We start from the raw sequence: 16,461 nt of genomic DNA, 5'->3' as shown, positions 1-16,461 counted from the left end.
ATAATCAGAGAAAGAACAGATGATAAAAAAAAAGCTTGTTGGATATTAAAGTGCCTGATGAACTACTCCTAATTTCTCAGTGCTGTGGTTCAGATTTCCCAAAATATACGACTCACACCGGAAACTGAGGGGAAATATCTTTGCATATATTCTTAATGCAATACTCTAATCGCTTTAGAATTTTAAAGTAAAACTTCTATACTTGTGTATCCTGTGCTATAACCTACCATTCAGCTCACCTTTTACATCTGGCATCACGAACAGGATTTTACATCATAAGAATTATGTTATTGATTGTTGATTATTAGTCGTGGTTCTCTTAAACATGATTACTTAAAAATTAGACACGGTTGTTTCTGGATGGTTCCCAGTTCAGCCATGGTATTGTGTAGTAGAGCAACTTTCTAGATCTAATGCGGCTTGCGATCAGTCGGAAAAGGAGTTGGACAAAGAGATAAGAGCCTCAGAGGTGAAAGTGTCCACAATTTTAGAAAGAATAGTTTGAAAATTAGATGTGAATGGGGGACATGTTGATTGTTTATTATTACATGCAGTTTAGCAACATAGGAATGGGAGGGTGCAGAATCAGATTGCCTTTTTGGAAAAACAGAATCAGGACAATGAGGCACAGCTCTTAGCTCTAAGAACCACCCTTGAATCTGTAGTCATAGCGAGACCTTGCTTTAAAACAAGCAGCTATGGCTGTACAGGACTCTGCAGATCATCATACTCAAGTTTTAGCATAATATATGCAGCAGGGTCTTCCACTGTCTGGCTAAAATACTTACGAGATGCCCTAGCTCCAGACACCGATATCCGGAAGGGATCAGATAGTGATTATGAGGAAAAAGAGGCAAGTAAGTTGTGTAGTTTCCTTATGGAGCACTTCCACTTGCTTGTCACTGTTAAATTTTCACAGGATGAGAGGTTGCCAGGGGGAGGAAATTGTAGGGGAAAGCAAAGTTCCCAGCACAAGTGCAGATAATATTATGACAAAAAAAAAGGGATTCCCTCATTCAGAGTCAGACCATTACCAGGATTTTTACTCCCAATTAGTGCAATTGGCAGATAAGATTTTGCCAAAAAGAAAATCTGTGGGATTGGCTAGTGTGTTTGTCAGAATAGGATGCTGGATCAGAACATCTCAGACAATGAGTTTATGCGATGGGCCCTATCTGCCAAGAACATTTTGTACAGGACCATGCCTGCCACATACTTGCCGCTTCATCGGCTGAGACAGAAATACCATGGCTCCTTAATGTAAGTGGGACAGTTGTTTGGGAGAAATATAGAGATCCTGGTGATTTCTACCTTACAAGGTCCTGGCCAAAATGGAACACAGTAAATGAAGGGCCCATGTACTGCATAAACTGGGGTTACAATTTGCTATAGAAAAGGATTTACAGCTTGATGACTGGGGGGAAATGCATATAACTATCAGGGATGCGCACCCGTCTGTACAGACTGCTGGCTCATTATGGTCTGGCTTGGCCCGCTCTCTTGGTAAGGTTTTCTTCCTGTTCCCTCCCTAACATACTTAAACAATTGATTTCTAATGTGGAAGACCTAAATGTCCTGGGTTTAGTGGAGACAGTCATGAAAGGGGGAGGGGAGCCCCACTTTTCCCATGATAGGCTCTTCCACCTCCTCTTACTCAGCACAGGATCTCATTCACATAAATCATTCTTGCAGCACCCTGAGGGGTCAAATTTGAAGCACCTTAATTTGAATGGGTAACCCAAGCTGGAGGGTCGGTGACCTTTTTGTATGCTCGCTCCTACTCCCATCCGTGAGGTGCAAATCTGGTGGGGTCCAGATCTCTCCTCTCCATGAGGCCACCTAGGTGGATTTTCAGCTCGGGGCAGCTGCTTTGTGTTTTTAGGGCTCTCTCTCCCCTAGCTTTCAGGCTGAGCTAAAGCTGACCAGCTCCCCTCAGCATTAGGAGAGCAGAGGCCCTGTTTATATTTTAAAAATAAATAAATAAATAAAGTTTCAGCAGGAAACAGCTGCGGCAGGGCAGTAAGTCTTTCCCAGGCTCTACAGGCAGCGTTTTCGCTATTAGGGTGGTGTTTTTCGGGGGACGGTCTCGCTGGGCTCCATGGTTAACCCTGTGCTATGGTTCACGGTCCGGTCTGCAGCACATGTGGCACAGTTCCTGCCCGCCTCAGCTGTCTCTCTCTCTACTCGGCGTGCGTTTCGCAGAGATCAGTTCAGACGTCTGAGTTTTGCCTCCCTGGCAGCAGATGGATACAGAGAAAGTTTCACGGACACTGTACATAACCCACTGTGGCACCTGCAGGCCCTCCGTATTGACCTGTACCCAAGCCAGGATGACAGCAACCATAAATTTAAAGCAAGTTTCAAAGCAAATTCACTCCCCGCCAACAAGCTGGGAGAAGGTAAAGTTTCCCAAATTTAACATAAGTGATCAGCACTGAAAACCTCTAACAACTCTGCACTATATACAAACCCCTAATAAATGGGCAGCTCTCTGGCCTGATCTGTGGTACTACAGACAAAAATCAAGGTATCCAGAACAATAATATGATTCTTCTACGCCACATATATTGAAGAAATTTGTATATATATGTTGGACTGCTGCCGTTTGGATCTGCCAATCAGTCAGACCCACATTCGGCCAAGTCTCATTAATTTATTTAATATGTTTTATAGTTTTTACGAAAAATATTGCCTTGGGGAATATAGAAGCCACACCGGGCTTTCGTCACTTAGGTAGAACAGTAAAAATCTAGTCACCAAAAATGATAGCTATACTTAGCTTGAGCAGTAGAATTATAGTCCCATAATATAATTCAACCTGAGGGATGATCCACCAAGGAGCTTCCTCCAAAGTTCTCCTACTTCAATTTCTCTCTCAAGACTGCAGGATTGCACCTCTACCATCTGCTGGAGTCAGAGAAATACTGAAGGACTGCAGGTGCTCAGTTATGATTTGCTGACTCCTTATCTGCTGGTGGGCAGGCAAAACCCGCTTCTCTGGCCTGATCTGGGTATGTTCAGGAAACAATGTTAAGGAACATAACGAACAAAAGCCCCCCAAATGCAAGTCTACAAAACAAAGAAAAAATTTTATTTTGACATTTTTGCAAAGTTTTGAAAACAGCATTACATTTACTGCTAAGAAAAAAACAAAACAAAACAAAACAAAAAAGACAGAAGTAACAGCTGGAGGGGAAATAAGGAAAAAGTTGACAAATCCACATGGTTTAAAAAAAAAAAAAAAAAAATATGGAAAAACCGATTTGCTACTTTTAAAGTTTATGAAGAACGAGGGGGGGGGGGGGGGAGACTGGAAAAGAAAACCCAAACTTAACAGAAACCTGGTTTGCTATCCGGGATCCAAGATGTGCGATAAACAGAACAAAAAAAAAAGGTAGCCCTCCCAGCATCACTGATACAGGTGAAAGGTCATCTTTTCCAAGTCTGCTGGAAGAGGCTCTGCTGCAGAAGCCCCGATTTGGAGGAGAGAGGGATCTCGGAAGGGCAGGCCGGACGAGGAAGGCTCTCTTACAGTTAAATCTTTCCTTTCTGTACAATACTTTTAAATAATTCGAAAGGAGCCGGAGGAGACCCGTGTCAGGCTGCGCGTGAGAGGGCGGAGGGTTTAGAACTCGCTTCTCCCCCCACCGCTTTACATCAAATCACCCAAACTAATCCAGCCCCTCTCTCCCCCCTCTATTCTCACGCGCCAGACACCGGAAACGTACACCAACCCTGGGGAGAGGGGGGGGGGGGGGGGGGAGAGAAACGAGGGGAAAAAAACCGTCGACGCCCAGTAGGAAGAGAGAAAAGCCTTAGCCGGTACGTGAAACCTTCGCTTCCCCCCTTCAAGCCCGCGCTGCGTTTCATCCCTCGCTCTCGCGTCGTCGCGGGCGGAGAGGTCCCGCCTGTATTTAAGTCCTACCCTCCTCGGAACATTTCAGTCCCGCAATCCCCAGTTCCATCGGAGTTAGGGGAAGCGAGTGGTTAAAAAGTAGTTGGTCCATAAAACAAGACAAAATACATACTGGGGTGGGCTGTGGAGGGGGAATTGTCATGAGAGGATGAGTGAGGGTGGGTGGGGGAGAATGAGGTGGTACTGGCATCTTTGTAAAAACTAAATCGGAGAGGAGACTGGGGGGGGGGGGGGCACGTCGGTGCCTACTTCCTTCGTTTTTTCTTGGATGGCGAGGAGTGGCTGTGGGTGGAGACCTTCCTCTTTCGACTGCGTTGATGCTGCTGCTGCTGCTGCTGCTCCTCTTCCTCGTACCTGCTCTCCCGGTCAGCTAAAAAAAAAAAAACAAAAAATGCGGGGGACGGAAGGGTGGCATCAGCAAAACATCAATTCTGCCCCTGCTTCTTCAGCAAACAAAGACCGCAGCTTCTCCTGCAACACACGGGACGGGCGAGATTCAGTCGCCCAACTACACATTACGCCGCAGAAAAACGGGGGTCAATGGAAAGGTGAAAACAAGATGGAACAGGAAGGCAGAGACCGGTCCCTCTAAGCTCCCGGTTTCAAGAGCCTTTTCCTCTGCCGCGCTGCAGACGCGTTCCCAGGCGGTGCCTCACCTCTACGGGCCTCCTCCTCCAGTTCGTCCCAGTCTTTGCCGCTCTCCTCCTCGCTGCCCAGAGACTCCCCGCTGTACACTGCAGAAGAAGAGGAAAGGCCATCAGGAGGGCGCAACGCCATCGTCTAAAGCCACCCCCCCCCCAGCACGCTGCCTTGCCAGCGCCCTTTCCCCCAGTACTACTAGCACACGGCCCGCTCTGCGTTAGGCACAGAGTGCTTACCAGACTCTTCAGTCTCGTCAGAATAGTCTTCATCGCTGTCCTCTTCGTCTTCCTCTGCCTCGTCATCCGAGGGGTTAAATGTCTCATCCTCCAGCTCAGACTCTGAGCCCTCCTGCTCCGCATCACTGCCCTGGGGAGGGTGGGGGATGCTGTAGTTATTGATGTCACCCTACAGCTGCACCTGTCCGTGGAGAATATCTAACACCACTAACGCTCAGCCCAGTGTCGGGTCTGTTTTTATTTGCAGGAGGGGCCCGTTTGCCATACCTCACCCTCTGGCTCCAGGAAAGACCAGCCACCTTGCTCGAAGAAGCCCTCAGGATCGTCCACGATAGTCTTCATGATTTTGGTCCAGTTGAGTGACTGCACTCCCTCCGTGTACTTTAGGTCACAAGAGCTGCAGGGCGAGGAGACGAACAGAGAAAGAGGAGAAATGCAATCCAAGCAGAAGGCCAGGAGCAAAGTTACTGTAAGAAGGGAGCAAACGCGTCAGACAGAGGAATTTGGCTGTGCTTTACCACGGGAAGGAAAAATGCATTTGGGGTAGCGGGTCCAGGTCCTTGTGCACTGTATTTAAGACCCAGGTCTTCCCTGTATTTCGGACGGACACACACAGGTCAAGTTATCAAAAGGCAGGCAGCCGCACAAGGAGTGTTGTGCAAGACTGGTGGCAGACTTGAGAAATTCCCCCAGCCACGCCGCGGCCCGGCACAGGCACTCACTTGAGCCACTCCTTGATGGGATCGAGGGAGGCGATGGGGATGGCGTTGATCATGGTCACTTTCTTGCTGTAGTCCTTGTACACGATCACCATGTCAAAGTTCTTCAGGTGGAACTGCACCCGCTCAAAGTGCACCAGCTCCACCTCATCCAGGGTCACCACAAAGGGGGGCTGAGGGGACGAGAGCAGAGATCAGCACAAGAGCACAGCACCAATCTGCAAGCATGCCAGAGGATCCGTCAGCCCTGCCTCTCCCCCCCCCCCAGGTCGGACACAGAGGGCGGGCGGGCTGGCCTGACCCCTTGCAGCACAAGCTCTCTGGGGCCAGCTCCTCGCTGTCTGTTGTGCGTCAGGAAAGCGTTAGAGGCAGGATTTGCAGGCACCATTCACATTCAGACTACTCACCCATTCAGTGGTGTTGACCAGGGCGCTGCTGGTGGGCTGCAGGAGGCAGGTGCTCCTGTAAGGGGCCCCATTGAATCTGTGGCAAAACCCATAAAGATGCGTTAATAAAGACTCCAGAAGCTCAGTACAACAAAGGCCTAAAATGCGGATCTGTGACGATGTTCCCTAACTCTACCCCTCGTGCTGCCGTGAACAGCATCTCCCCCCCTCCCCCCTGAGAGAGTCTAAAACGATACAATGCAGGCAAGAGGATTAATGACCCCAGGATCACTGCCCCGCCACGCAGGTCTGACACCCCCCCCCCCCCCCGAGAGAGTCTAAAACGATACAATGCAGGCAGGAGGATTAATGACCCCAGGATCACTGCCCCGCCACGCAGGTCTGACACCCCCCCCCCCCCATTTCCCAGGACCTTCAAATGCAGACGATGACCATTGAATCTGGGGGGGGGAGAGGGGGGGAGAGGGGGGGAGCGTTTACATCAGGTAGAGACGATGGCCACCAGAACCCGCCCTGCCGAGAAGGGCAGAAGGGGACGCCGCAGCTCCGTGGCCATCGGTCTGGGCGCCCTGACCCGCGCATTTCCCCCGCTGAATCCCAGCATCTCTCCCACGGTGGAGGAGCTGATTTAACCATCAGCAGTTAAAGCCTTAAAACAAATGCACGGTGAACAAAATACGTTAGGGAAATGTATCTGTAATTAAAAACAAAAACACACAAAAACTTACCCCAAATCCCTGAAGGGAACCTCGAACTCCAGCTCCTCTTTGGTCAGCGTCTCCACCTTCTCAATGAAGTTTTTGAAAGCAGTCTTCAGCTTGTGCCTCATCTCTCTTTCCAGCTACGCACACCACAGGGAGGAAGGGGGGAGAAAAAGGCCCCAGTGGTTAGAAATCAAGTAACTCCTCCCTCCCCCCAGGAGACAAACCGGCCGGGGGTGGGGGGGGGGGGAATACAGACTCAGGAACCTCCTCCCTGCCCCCTTCAATTCAACACCGCAGGAGCCCGCAGCAGCCGCCGCACTAGAAAGCCTGTGGGATCCGTTCTGACCCTTTTTTTCTTCCTATACCGCAGGTAGATCAGCAGCCAGAGCAAGTGACCTTGGGCTATAATGGGTTGTCGGGGTCCCTGCAGCCCTGCTCTCACCTGCTCTGCATACAGATCATCCCGGTCATGCATGTGCTGATGCTTGCCCAGGTCGGTGGTTATCTCCCCCACTTCCGTGTAGAACTGCACGTCCGTGTGCCGTTTCTTGCCAAACATGATGGCGTTCTGCAGGGAGGAGCAGAAGAGGGTCAGGGAGCTATGGGGCAGCAGTTTCGATAACTCAAACAAGGATACAGAAACGACTGCGAATGACTGCACCAAGACACCAAGAGGACAGAGAATCACATCGCTAAATAAAACTTGCGCCAAGCAACGTAAAGCACGATGAGCCAGCAGATGCGAGGCGGCAAAGGTTACACGGTTCCCATTACATCCCCACCGCCCCACGGAGAAGCTGTGTCAGAGGAGCCCGGTGGTACATGCAGGACATGCTCTGCCCTGTCGCCATGCAAAAATCTTTCAGCCGTATCCATGAAAAGCCCATCTCACTGACTAAAACAAACTCTTCCCTTGCTGATGCCCAGCAGTGCGGTGCAGCCCCATGTCCCTGTGCTCGGGGTATGAACCTGGGAGCAGCTCCTTCCTACTCCAGCGCAAGACACTGGTTGCTATGCGCCTTTCAATTCCCAATTCAATTTCAATTTCAATTCAAATTCAATTTCAATTCCCCCAATTCCCCATATCCCTGGCCACCTTGAGGTGGAAGTGCAGCACGATGATCATTTCCCCGTCGCAGGGCTGGAACAAGGCGTGCTTGATATTGTTGTAGAGAATGTCTACTTTGTCTCCTCGCACCGACGTGAAACGGAAACCTGGAAGAAAGCGGAAAGCAGCTGAAGAGGAGACCTAGCAAAATTACAAAACCCTCACATCTCCCTCTTCTCAGCAGCAGGCAGGAAAGCCGTTCTGTTGAATGCACGCAGAGGCCACCCCTGGCTATAAATCCGTCGTATTCTCCTCTCTGTGGCCTGACAGCTACAGCTATGGAGCCAAGCTGTGCTCTCCGTGGACAGCAGAAGAGCCAGCCACACACGCCAGCAAGGTCCTCAGACAGGAACACAATCTGACCCTGCTCTCTGAAAGGCAAATCTTCCAGCACATGCGGAGGTTCTTGTGCCGCCACATCAATCTGTTCGACAAGCCCCGCTTCAACTGACGAGAGGCAGGGAGGGAGCAAACGTGCGACTGCTAGTTCTGCTGTCCAGGGGGACAGTGAAGTTGGTTCTTAGCTGCTCGTTTTCCTTCCTGTAGTACCACGGATCAGTCCAGACTCCTGGGTTATTCATTCCTGCCAGCAGATGGAGACAGAGAACGTTTTCTCGACACGGCCTCATAAGCCCCAGTGCCCCCTGCAGCTCCTCAGTATGGATCTGTACCCAAGCATAAAGCAGAGAAAAATATGCCAAATCGTATTAAAAAAAACCCCCCACATGAAAACCTAACAACCAAATCTGAATGGAAGCGGGCGACTCTCCACCTCTTGACAGTACGGGCGGGTTCTGGACTGATCTGTGGTACTGCAGGAACAAAAATTAGTAGGTAAGAGCCAATTTTCTTTTCCCTGTACGTACCTGATCAGGCCAGACTCCTGGGATGTACCTAAGCTTCCCTAAATGGGGTGGGACCTGGGGGAGTCCCGCTGGCAGAACACTCTCGCCAAAGGAAGGAGACCCTGAATCTCCCACATCCGGACGACAATGTCGCGCAAACGTATGCAGCAACTTCCAAATCTCTCGAGGAGACACCAACCGTGCCTGCGCCCGGGAGGCTGCCTGCGAACGCAAGCCCTCCGGAGTCTCCTTGCCGGCCGTAACGTACGCGGAAGAAATGGCCTCTTTCGACCAACGCACAACACGAGCTTTAGAAGCATGGAAACCCCGTTTCGCGCCGCTCCACAAAACGAAAAGGTGGTCAAGACCGTCTGAAATCATTTGTCACCTCGAGATAGCGCAACAGAGCTTGAACGTCCAACCGCTGGAGCTCCTCCGCACGTGAAACTGATGCATCAACCGATGGAAAAGCTGGAAGCTCCACCGTCTGGGCTCACGTGGGAAGGCGGAAACCACCTCTAGGCAAAAAAAAAAAAAAAAAAATGCAGCACCGTCCTCAAGGAAACTCCCGAATCCGCAATCTGAAGGAAGGGATCCCGACAGGACAAAGCTTGCAACTCCGAAATCCGCCTAGCAGGGAACATCGCTGCTAGAAAAGCTACCTCGAGAGTCAAGTCTTTCAGCCTCGCTCTCCGGAGAGGCTGAAAAGGCGCCGCGCAGAAACCGCGGAGGACCAGGTTGAGGTTCCGGGATGGACAGACTCTCCCCGCCCGCCCTCCGTACACGCTGCACAGAGACCGGCTCTATCGAGGCGTGATCTCGCCGAGCCACAAGCCCTACCTGCGGTACCACGCACCGAATTGGGGGGAGGGGAAGCCGACCGAGGCTCAAACAAGCTAAACTGAAAACAAGTAGTGTCTCCCCCCCCACCCCCCCCTCGAAACGAGCCGATCTTACTGGCACAGGAGGAAGAAGCTGCTGCCTGAGGTCTGGCCTCCCCGCCCCCCCCCACCAAAAATAGAGAAAACTGAGAAAGGAATGAAATTTAAAGCTGCCAGAAAAAAAAAGGGACAGGAGGTAACAGAACCAGGGGGAAGCAAAAGCAAAAATCCCCCTGCGAGCCTGCAGCCGCCAGAGCGGCCTTGCGAGAAGGATCCGGACAACCAGATGTGCACACCCCCCCCCCCCCCCCGAGCGCACAAAAGGGTTACAACTCCCAACCCCGTCCGCCTCAACCGGAAGGGGTAGGACCTAACAAGAAAGCCCCGGGAGGAAGGCTGTGCTGGCAGGGGATGAATAACCCAGGAGACTGGCCCGGCCCGGGTACCTACAGGGAATGCTTCTTGCCCACCTGGTCTCAAAGAGGAAAAATTATTTCAAATTTTATGCCAAAAGGCGATAAACTATGAAGGTAGGTATTTATAACTGAAAAAGACCTGGTGGCAAGACAGCAAAGAGACCAAGTGCACTTGAAGCAGACAAAAATGACCGACAGGTAAGTGGCAGCGTGGGAACTCCTGCACAGGCTCGGAAAGCTTTTGCCTTTGTGAGCTTAGAAAGCAGGAGCAGACTCTGCGCTGTGGAAGGACGTTACCCCCTCTTGTGTGGCTGTACTGTGGTGCTTGTCCACAGATCTATATAAAATCCATCGACTTGATCCCCAGCCCATACACATCCAACATGCAGTCATCACTTGTCAATTCCTCAGCCGCTCTGCTCCCCTCTCCCACTCCTTCCCCATTTCTCACCATTAACGTGCGCCTCCAGGGAGCCCTGCATCCTCTTCTGGGCAATGTTGGGCCGGATGTACAGGTCCTTCAGTTTGGGGTTACTGCGGTTCAGGTTGATGACCAGAGAGTCTTGTTTCACAATGCCCTGGGGAGCCGAAGACGAGGAGTTAAAAAGAAAAGAAAAAGGAAAATTGCTTCTTACCTGCTAAATTTTCGTTCCCGTAGCACCACGGATCAGTCCAGACTCCTGGGTTTAGCTCCCCCTTCCAGCAGATGGAGAGAGAGAGAGAAAGTTTTGCAGCCACTGCCTCTTAACCCGGTGGTGCCAGCTGCAGCTCCTCAATATTAAATCAATACCCAATAATCTTCCCCGGAACGAGGAAAGGCGGCACTTCACCTCCTGAAACGCACACCCAAAGTGAGAGGCGGCCTAAACACGAGGGAACCGTGCCAACATGCAGCAGGCCCGACCACGAACCATCACCACGCGCCTGGACCGGGAATCGCCCGCCGAGCAGAGACCACCCCCAACGAAAGAAAAGGCCGCCCGGAGAACTCGCCACTCGGCTCCAGCTGCTTCCTGCGCTACACTATTTATTTATTTTATTTTTTTTAACTTTAGTAAACAGACAGGAGCTCTCCTCTCCTATGGCTGAGGGGAGCTGTCCAGCTCAGCCCAGCCTGAACTAATAAGGAGAGGGAGAGTCCAAAAAGCAGCTGACCAGAACCAAAAAGTCACCTAGGCGGCCTCGTGAAGGGGAGGGATCTGGGGCCACCAGATTTACATCCCACGGATCAAACTGCAGCGACCTCCAGCTCGTCCACCTCGAACAAACAGGGACGGGAAGGGAAGGGAAGGGTCACCCCCCTCCCAGGACCCCAACCCCTGGGAGGAAGGCTCTTAACAAAAAGGAAAGGAAAACAAGCAAAAAAGGCAAACGACAGAAAGTGCAGGTGCATGCACCAGACATCATCTGCTGGAGAGAGAGAGAACTGCAGGTGGCAGCAGGGATCATGAAGCGGCATCTGTTAAACTTTCTCTGTCTCCATCTGCTGGCAGGGATGCATAAACCCAGGAGTCTGCACTGATCTGGGTACCTATTGGGGGGGGATGAGTCAATAACCCCTACTGTTCCTATTCCCAGCGAGAATTCAGACTACAAATGAACTGAGGGGTGGGATTTGCCCAAGGACAAATCTACCCTCCTACAAACTTTGGGCAGCTCGATGCCATAGCCTCACCTCCTTCTCTTTCTCCTCGGCCTCCCTGGTCTTGTAGCGCTTCTGCACCTCCTTGATGATCCGAAAGGCATTTTGCAGGTTCAGGGAAGGCACCATGGGCTCCCCGGGAGCCTTGAGGTTTGATGCTCTGTATGTTCTGAGGGAAAGGGAGAATGCTTTGAGGCGCAGATTCTCCTCATCTCTGAAGCGTACGCATCGCACCCTGGCTCTCCTATGCCCGATGCCAACCTAAATTTTTTTTTTTTTTTTAATATATATGTTCCAATCTGCTCCTCAGCCGTCTCTGCTGTGCTCAAGCTCTGCATGCAATGATCAATTGAACAGTTGCAGTACCCTCGGGTCACTTAAGACTCTTAACGATAAAAGCAGATAAACAGATGCAGCTTACAAAAACCTTTCAAACACAGTGAACGGAAAAGGGAAGAGTCTGGAGTGTGTGCAGCGTCACACGAGCAGCCTCACGGGTGCAGCTAATCTCAGCATCAGGCACACAAGTCACCGTCACGGCGAGCGACTATTACATTTCTTTGACGAAGGTGGCATCTGGGTTGGGGAAGATGCTGCCCTCATTCCTGCCCAGGGCACTGCCTGGGCAGTAGAAGTTGATGCGGAGGTAGGTGTAGTCGCCTTCCACCGACATGCTGATGTTCTATCCGGGCACCGGCAAAGGAAACCAAAGAGAAAGAAATCAGTCCTGAGGCTTGGATTGAAAATGTAATAAAAACAGATACACAAATCAAGTTTCCGCTCCTTCATAAAACAAAACACTTCCTCCGCCGCTACAGGACACTCAAAATAAGTTGACTGCTACAATTTACAAAGCATTTCTTTAAGCAAGAAATGCAGAACTAAGATTTCTGCATGCCGATGTTTATAAATACGATTTTGAAAGACTTAAGTTCACTTCCCAGTGACTAAAATCATCATGAAGATGTATGGGGTTTTGGCTCTGGGGCTGGTGACATCCTAGAGTTAGCAGGTTAGAGAGGGGAAACAGACCCCCCTGCAGCCCCTTCCTCTGCACCCAGTGATACCTTGATGGTGGCAATGTGGAAAGGCGAGGCGATGCCAAACACAGGCATGATGACCGTCTCGTACTTCTTGTCAATGTAGATCTTCATCTCCCGGATCTCTGGTTCCTTCGGCAGAAGCGACGGATTCCGGTACGAGACGTTGGATTTGCGAGCTCTGCCAGGCAGGAGAAGGAGGGATGTTGGGTTGTATTCTGTACCCTCTTACCCTCCGCCCCCCCCCAAACCAGTCACCGATGACCGACAAAATGGCTCCAAATTATTTCCCCAAGCTCACTCTTGAAACCCATACAGCATGACACCTCCTACTAAAAGCCACTGGTATCTGTCATCCCCCCCCCCCCCCATGCTGTGCCGCTATCCCCCTCCTCTCTCTCATCGCTTTCCTTCCGCCCTCCTCCCCTCTCCCCCTTCACCACGCACTTCTGGATCTGCTGCTCGCCTTTCTGCTCCGTGAGGCGCCTCTTGGCCTCTTCGTTCAGCTGCGTGGCCAACTCCTTCTGGTGCGCCCGTCTCTTCTCCTCTGCCGTCATCTCGTTCTGAAAGGTAGAAGGGGGGGGGGGGAGGCATCGTCAGAAATTGTTTCGAGGCGGGGTTCTTTCACTTACGAGGGTGGCAGTGGGCGGAGGACGAGCCACATGAAGAAAAAAGGAAATCGTATGGGGGCTACGAGCTTTTCCCAGGTGAATGGACGCGTCACATCCCGAGACGAGCAACGCCACGGAGAAGGCTGAAAGGAAATCTGCTCTAAAACTGAACTTTACCCGCGTTCGCTCCGTCAACAGGGTCGCTGCGCGGGAACCCCGACCCAAGAGATCTTCTGCCTCATCTTTCTCCTCCTCCTCTTCATCCTCGTTCTGTGAAACAAAAAAACCGCCAAAAGATCAGCGCCTCAGAGCACAGAACCTGCTTCCTGAAATTCTGGCACAGCGTTCCCTCCGGACTCATCGGAGCAACTGAAACTCCTGTAGCCAGCTGTAAACTTCACACCCCCTCCCCTCCACCTCACTCACCTTCAGGAATATGCCCACGTTTTTCACCTTCTTCTTCACAGAAGAGAGTATGGTGGCAGGACCCTCCTGAGGAAGAGACAGAAGGATGGACTCAGGCCTTGAAGGGATGAGGGGCGGATGCTTGACACACAGACAGACACACAGACCCAACCCTTGCCATCTCCAGCCCATGCACCTCATTGACGAGGACAGTGTCTCCGATGAAGAGTGCGTATGTCTTCTCCTCCGGCTTCTTGCCCTCCTTATTCATGAGGTCAGACAGACCCAGGTTAATGCTAAACACCATCCCTGTGACAAACAGCAAACACAGGTCATTCCCCAGAGTGCAGAGAGCAACCTGCGCTGAACTATCAGCTGCTGAGGTAGAGCAGGCAGAGATTTGGCTCTAGAACTGAGTGTCCTCACCGACCCTCCTATAAAACACATTCACAGGGGCTGCGGTTGCAGCTGAATTTATTAGGTATGGGGTTCCCTTACCTTTTTTTAATTTGTACTGATTCTTGCTGTTGATTACCAGGGATCCCTCCCTGAATTCGATCCCCATGGCAAACCTGAATATAAAATAAAAAAAAACCCCAGGAATAAGGCAGCATCACAGCAAGACCAGGGGACAAGATACTCTAACACACTATGTCCAATCACATCTAGAGGTTTCCTCCTTTACCACCACACTGCGACCTACCCGAGGTTCTTCGTGATCTTGCTCATCAACTCCGGCTTTTGTTTCTTCACAATGTCCATGACCACGCTGTACACCTCCGAGATCTTGGCACCTGAGACAAAAACTGTGAATGAAATCCCTCTCTTCCTCCCAGGCTACAGCTTGAAAAAGAGCTGCGAGACAAAGCCTTAGGGCTGGATTTCGATCCAGCGCTGTCAATATGCGCTTGCCTACACCCTGCCTCAGATCTCACTGCAATGCAAGAAGCTGAGTTGAACTCACTCGCATCCAATGCGGGAAGAACCTCACGGCCCTCTCCTGCCTGATGCGTCAGTATTAGCATGGCAACTCATCATAGGCAGGCGGGACACGATCACAAACACCACTTCTATGAAGCAATGACTGGAATCTGTACGCAAGGCCAGATCAATTTCTTTTCATGAGTAAAGACTGGCAGAGGGCTGGTACTTAAATTAAGATTCCACACATGACATCAAGTTAGTAGATTAACACCACTCATATCCTGTGACTTCAAGGAAAATTGGTTCTTACCTGCTAATTTTCACTCTTGCACCACCACAGATCAGTCCAGGATCTTGGGTCTCTGCCTCCCTTCCAGCAGATGGAGGCAGAGACAGTTTTGAAGGCACCGCCTCCAGCTCCTCAGTATTAAATCAGTACCCAAGCAAAATCCAAAACAAACCTCTAACAAACCATCTCTATAACCTTCCCCAGAACGAGCAGAGGAAAGAAGTCATTAAAAATAAGGAACCTTCTGAAAAGATCCAAGAGAAACCTGTGCCATTCTTCAGAATCCTTCAAAGTTATTAAAGAAAACCAGAACGAGCAGACTCTCCACATGCTTTCACCTCCACCGGGCAGGACTCCGGACTGATCCGTGGTACTACAGGATCGAAAATTAGCAGCTAAGAACCAAATTTTCCTTTCCCTGTACGTACCCGGATCAGCCCAGACTGTGGGATGCACCAAAGCTTCCCTAACTGGGGTGGGACTGCGAAAGCCCCGTTCGAAGGACACTTTCACTGAAATTACCAGAGGCCTGGATATCCAATCTGCAGTTTCTGGAAAAGTTATGTAAAGACTTCCAAGTAGCCCCCCTGCAAATCTCTTGTGGCAACTCTAGCTAACATTCCTCCAGGAGGCCGCCTGGGACCTAGTGGAATGAGCCTTTAACCCACGACAGATGTAAGCGGATACAACGGCCTCGAACAAACGTGCAACTGTGGCCTTTGACGCCTTCTGACCCTTTTTAGCACCACTCCATATCTCAAAAAGGTGATCTGACAATCTGAAACTGTCAGTGACCTCCAGATATCGCCACAAAGCTCTTCTGACATCCAGACATCTCAAATCCTTTACATGAGGCATACCAACCGCCAGATTCAGAAAAGTCAGAAGCTCCACTGACTTAAGTGAAACATCGAAATGACCTTCGGCAAAAAGGAGGGGGACCGTCTGCAAAGACTCCGGAAAACAAAATCTGCAAAAAAGGTTCCCTGCCTGACAGGGCTTGAAGCTCTGACACTTCTAGCTGAACAAATCGCCACCACCAGGAAAACCACTTTTAAAGTGAGATCTTTCACGATGGCCCTTTTTAGAGGCTCAAACAGTGATGCACACATGCTCTTAAGAGCCAAATTAAGGCTTCAAGAAGGACATACCGTATGAAGAGGAGGGCGCAAGTGCTTAGCCCCTCTGAGGAAACATACCACATCCAGATGCGCAGCTAGGGTTAACCCACACATCTTGCCTCGCAAACAGCCCAGGGCCAACACCTGTACTCTCAAGGAACTAAAGAACAAACCTGCGCCACAGATACTCCGAGGAGCAATCCCTTGCTCCGTGCACCAAAGACTCAAAGATCCTCCAAACCCCGACATACACCAAGGAAGTATCCCTTCTTCCTCAACTGCTTCCTTTCAAAAGCCAAGCCACTAGACAAAAGCGATCTGCCTTATCTGAAAATATCAGGTCTTGCCGAAGGTGTGGAAGATGACCTAGCCTCAGGGGGCCCAACTACTGCCAGATTGACCAAATCCGCAAACCATGGTCTCCTTGGCCACTCCAGAGCTACAAAATCATCTTTCCGGGGTGGCTCTCTATTCTTAGGATCTTGCCAACAAGATGCCATGGAGGGAAGTCGTAGATCAGAATGTCTCATGGCCAAGGAAGCACTAGGGCACCAA

At 50.7% G+C, this 16,461-nt stretch overlaps 1 protein-coding gene and 1 non-coding gene across 2 annotated transcripts in view; both read right to left on the bottom strand.

Annotated features, from left to right (window-relative positions):
* Positions 1 to 3,070: 3,070 nt before the first annotated feature.
* The window catches only part of SUPT16H (SPT16 homolog, facilitates chromatin remodeling subunit), a 38,456-nt gene continuing 25,065 nt past the window's right edge, over positions 3,071 to 16,461 (bottom strand). The window contains exons 8-26 of the mRNA XM_029580182.1: positions 14,276 to 14,366; positions 14,071 to 14,144; positions 13,769 to 13,881; positions 13,594 to 13,659; positions 13,345 to 13,437; positions 13,004 to 13,119; positions 12,584 to 12,737; positions 12,071 to 12,198; positions 11,550 to 11,685; positions 10,326 to 10,452; positions 7,721 to 7,839; positions 7,067 to 7,192; positions 6,649 to 6,761; positions 5,921 to 5,996; positions 5,517 to 5,686; positions 5,062 to 5,191; positions 4,795 to 4,924; positions 4,573 to 4,650; positions 3,071 to 4,286 (exon numbers count right to left, since the gene is read on the bottom strand). Of these exons, the coding sequence (XP_029436042.1) occupies positions 4,162 to 4,286; positions 4,573 to 4,650; positions 4,795 to 4,924; positions 5,062 to 5,191; positions 5,517 to 5,686; positions 5,921 to 5,996; positions 6,649 to 6,761; positions 7,067 to 7,192; positions 7,721 to 7,839; positions 10,326 to 10,452; positions 11,550 to 11,685; positions 12,071 to 12,198; positions 12,584 to 12,737; positions 13,004 to 13,119; positions 13,345 to 13,437; positions 13,594 to 13,659; positions 13,769 to 13,881; positions 14,071 to 14,144; positions 14,276 to 14,366 (2,165 nt within the window). The 3' untranslated portion in view covers positions 3,071 to 4,161. The remainder of the gene's footprint in view (positions 4,287 to 4,572; positions 4,651 to 4,794; positions 4,925 to 5,061; positions 5,192 to 5,516; positions 5,687 to 5,920; positions 5,997 to 6,648; positions 6,762 to 7,066; positions 7,193 to 7,720; positions 7,840 to 10,325; positions 10,453 to 11,549; positions 11,686 to 12,070; positions 12,199 to 12,583; positions 12,738 to 13,003; positions 13,120 to 13,344; positions 13,438 to 13,593; positions 13,660 to 13,768; positions 13,882 to 14,070; positions 14,145 to 14,275; positions 14,367 to 16,461) is intronic.
* Positions 14,492 to 14,615, bottom strand: LOC115078936. Its single transcript, XR_003853177.1, has one exon. It is a non-coding gene; the product is annotated as a small nucleolar RNA U6-53/MBII-28 (small nucleolar RNA).

This window comes from Rhinatrema bivittatum, chromosome 16, assembly GCF_901001135.1.
Source record: "Rhinatrema bivittatum chromosome 16, aRhiBiv1.1, whole genome shotgun sequence".
Lineage (NCBI taxonomy): Eukaryota > Metazoa > Chordata > Amphibia > Gymnophiona > Rhinatrematidae > Rhinatrema > Rhinatrema bivittatum.
Note: the sequence above shows the minus strand (reverse complement) of the source record. Positions and strands in the feature narration are given on the sequence as shown.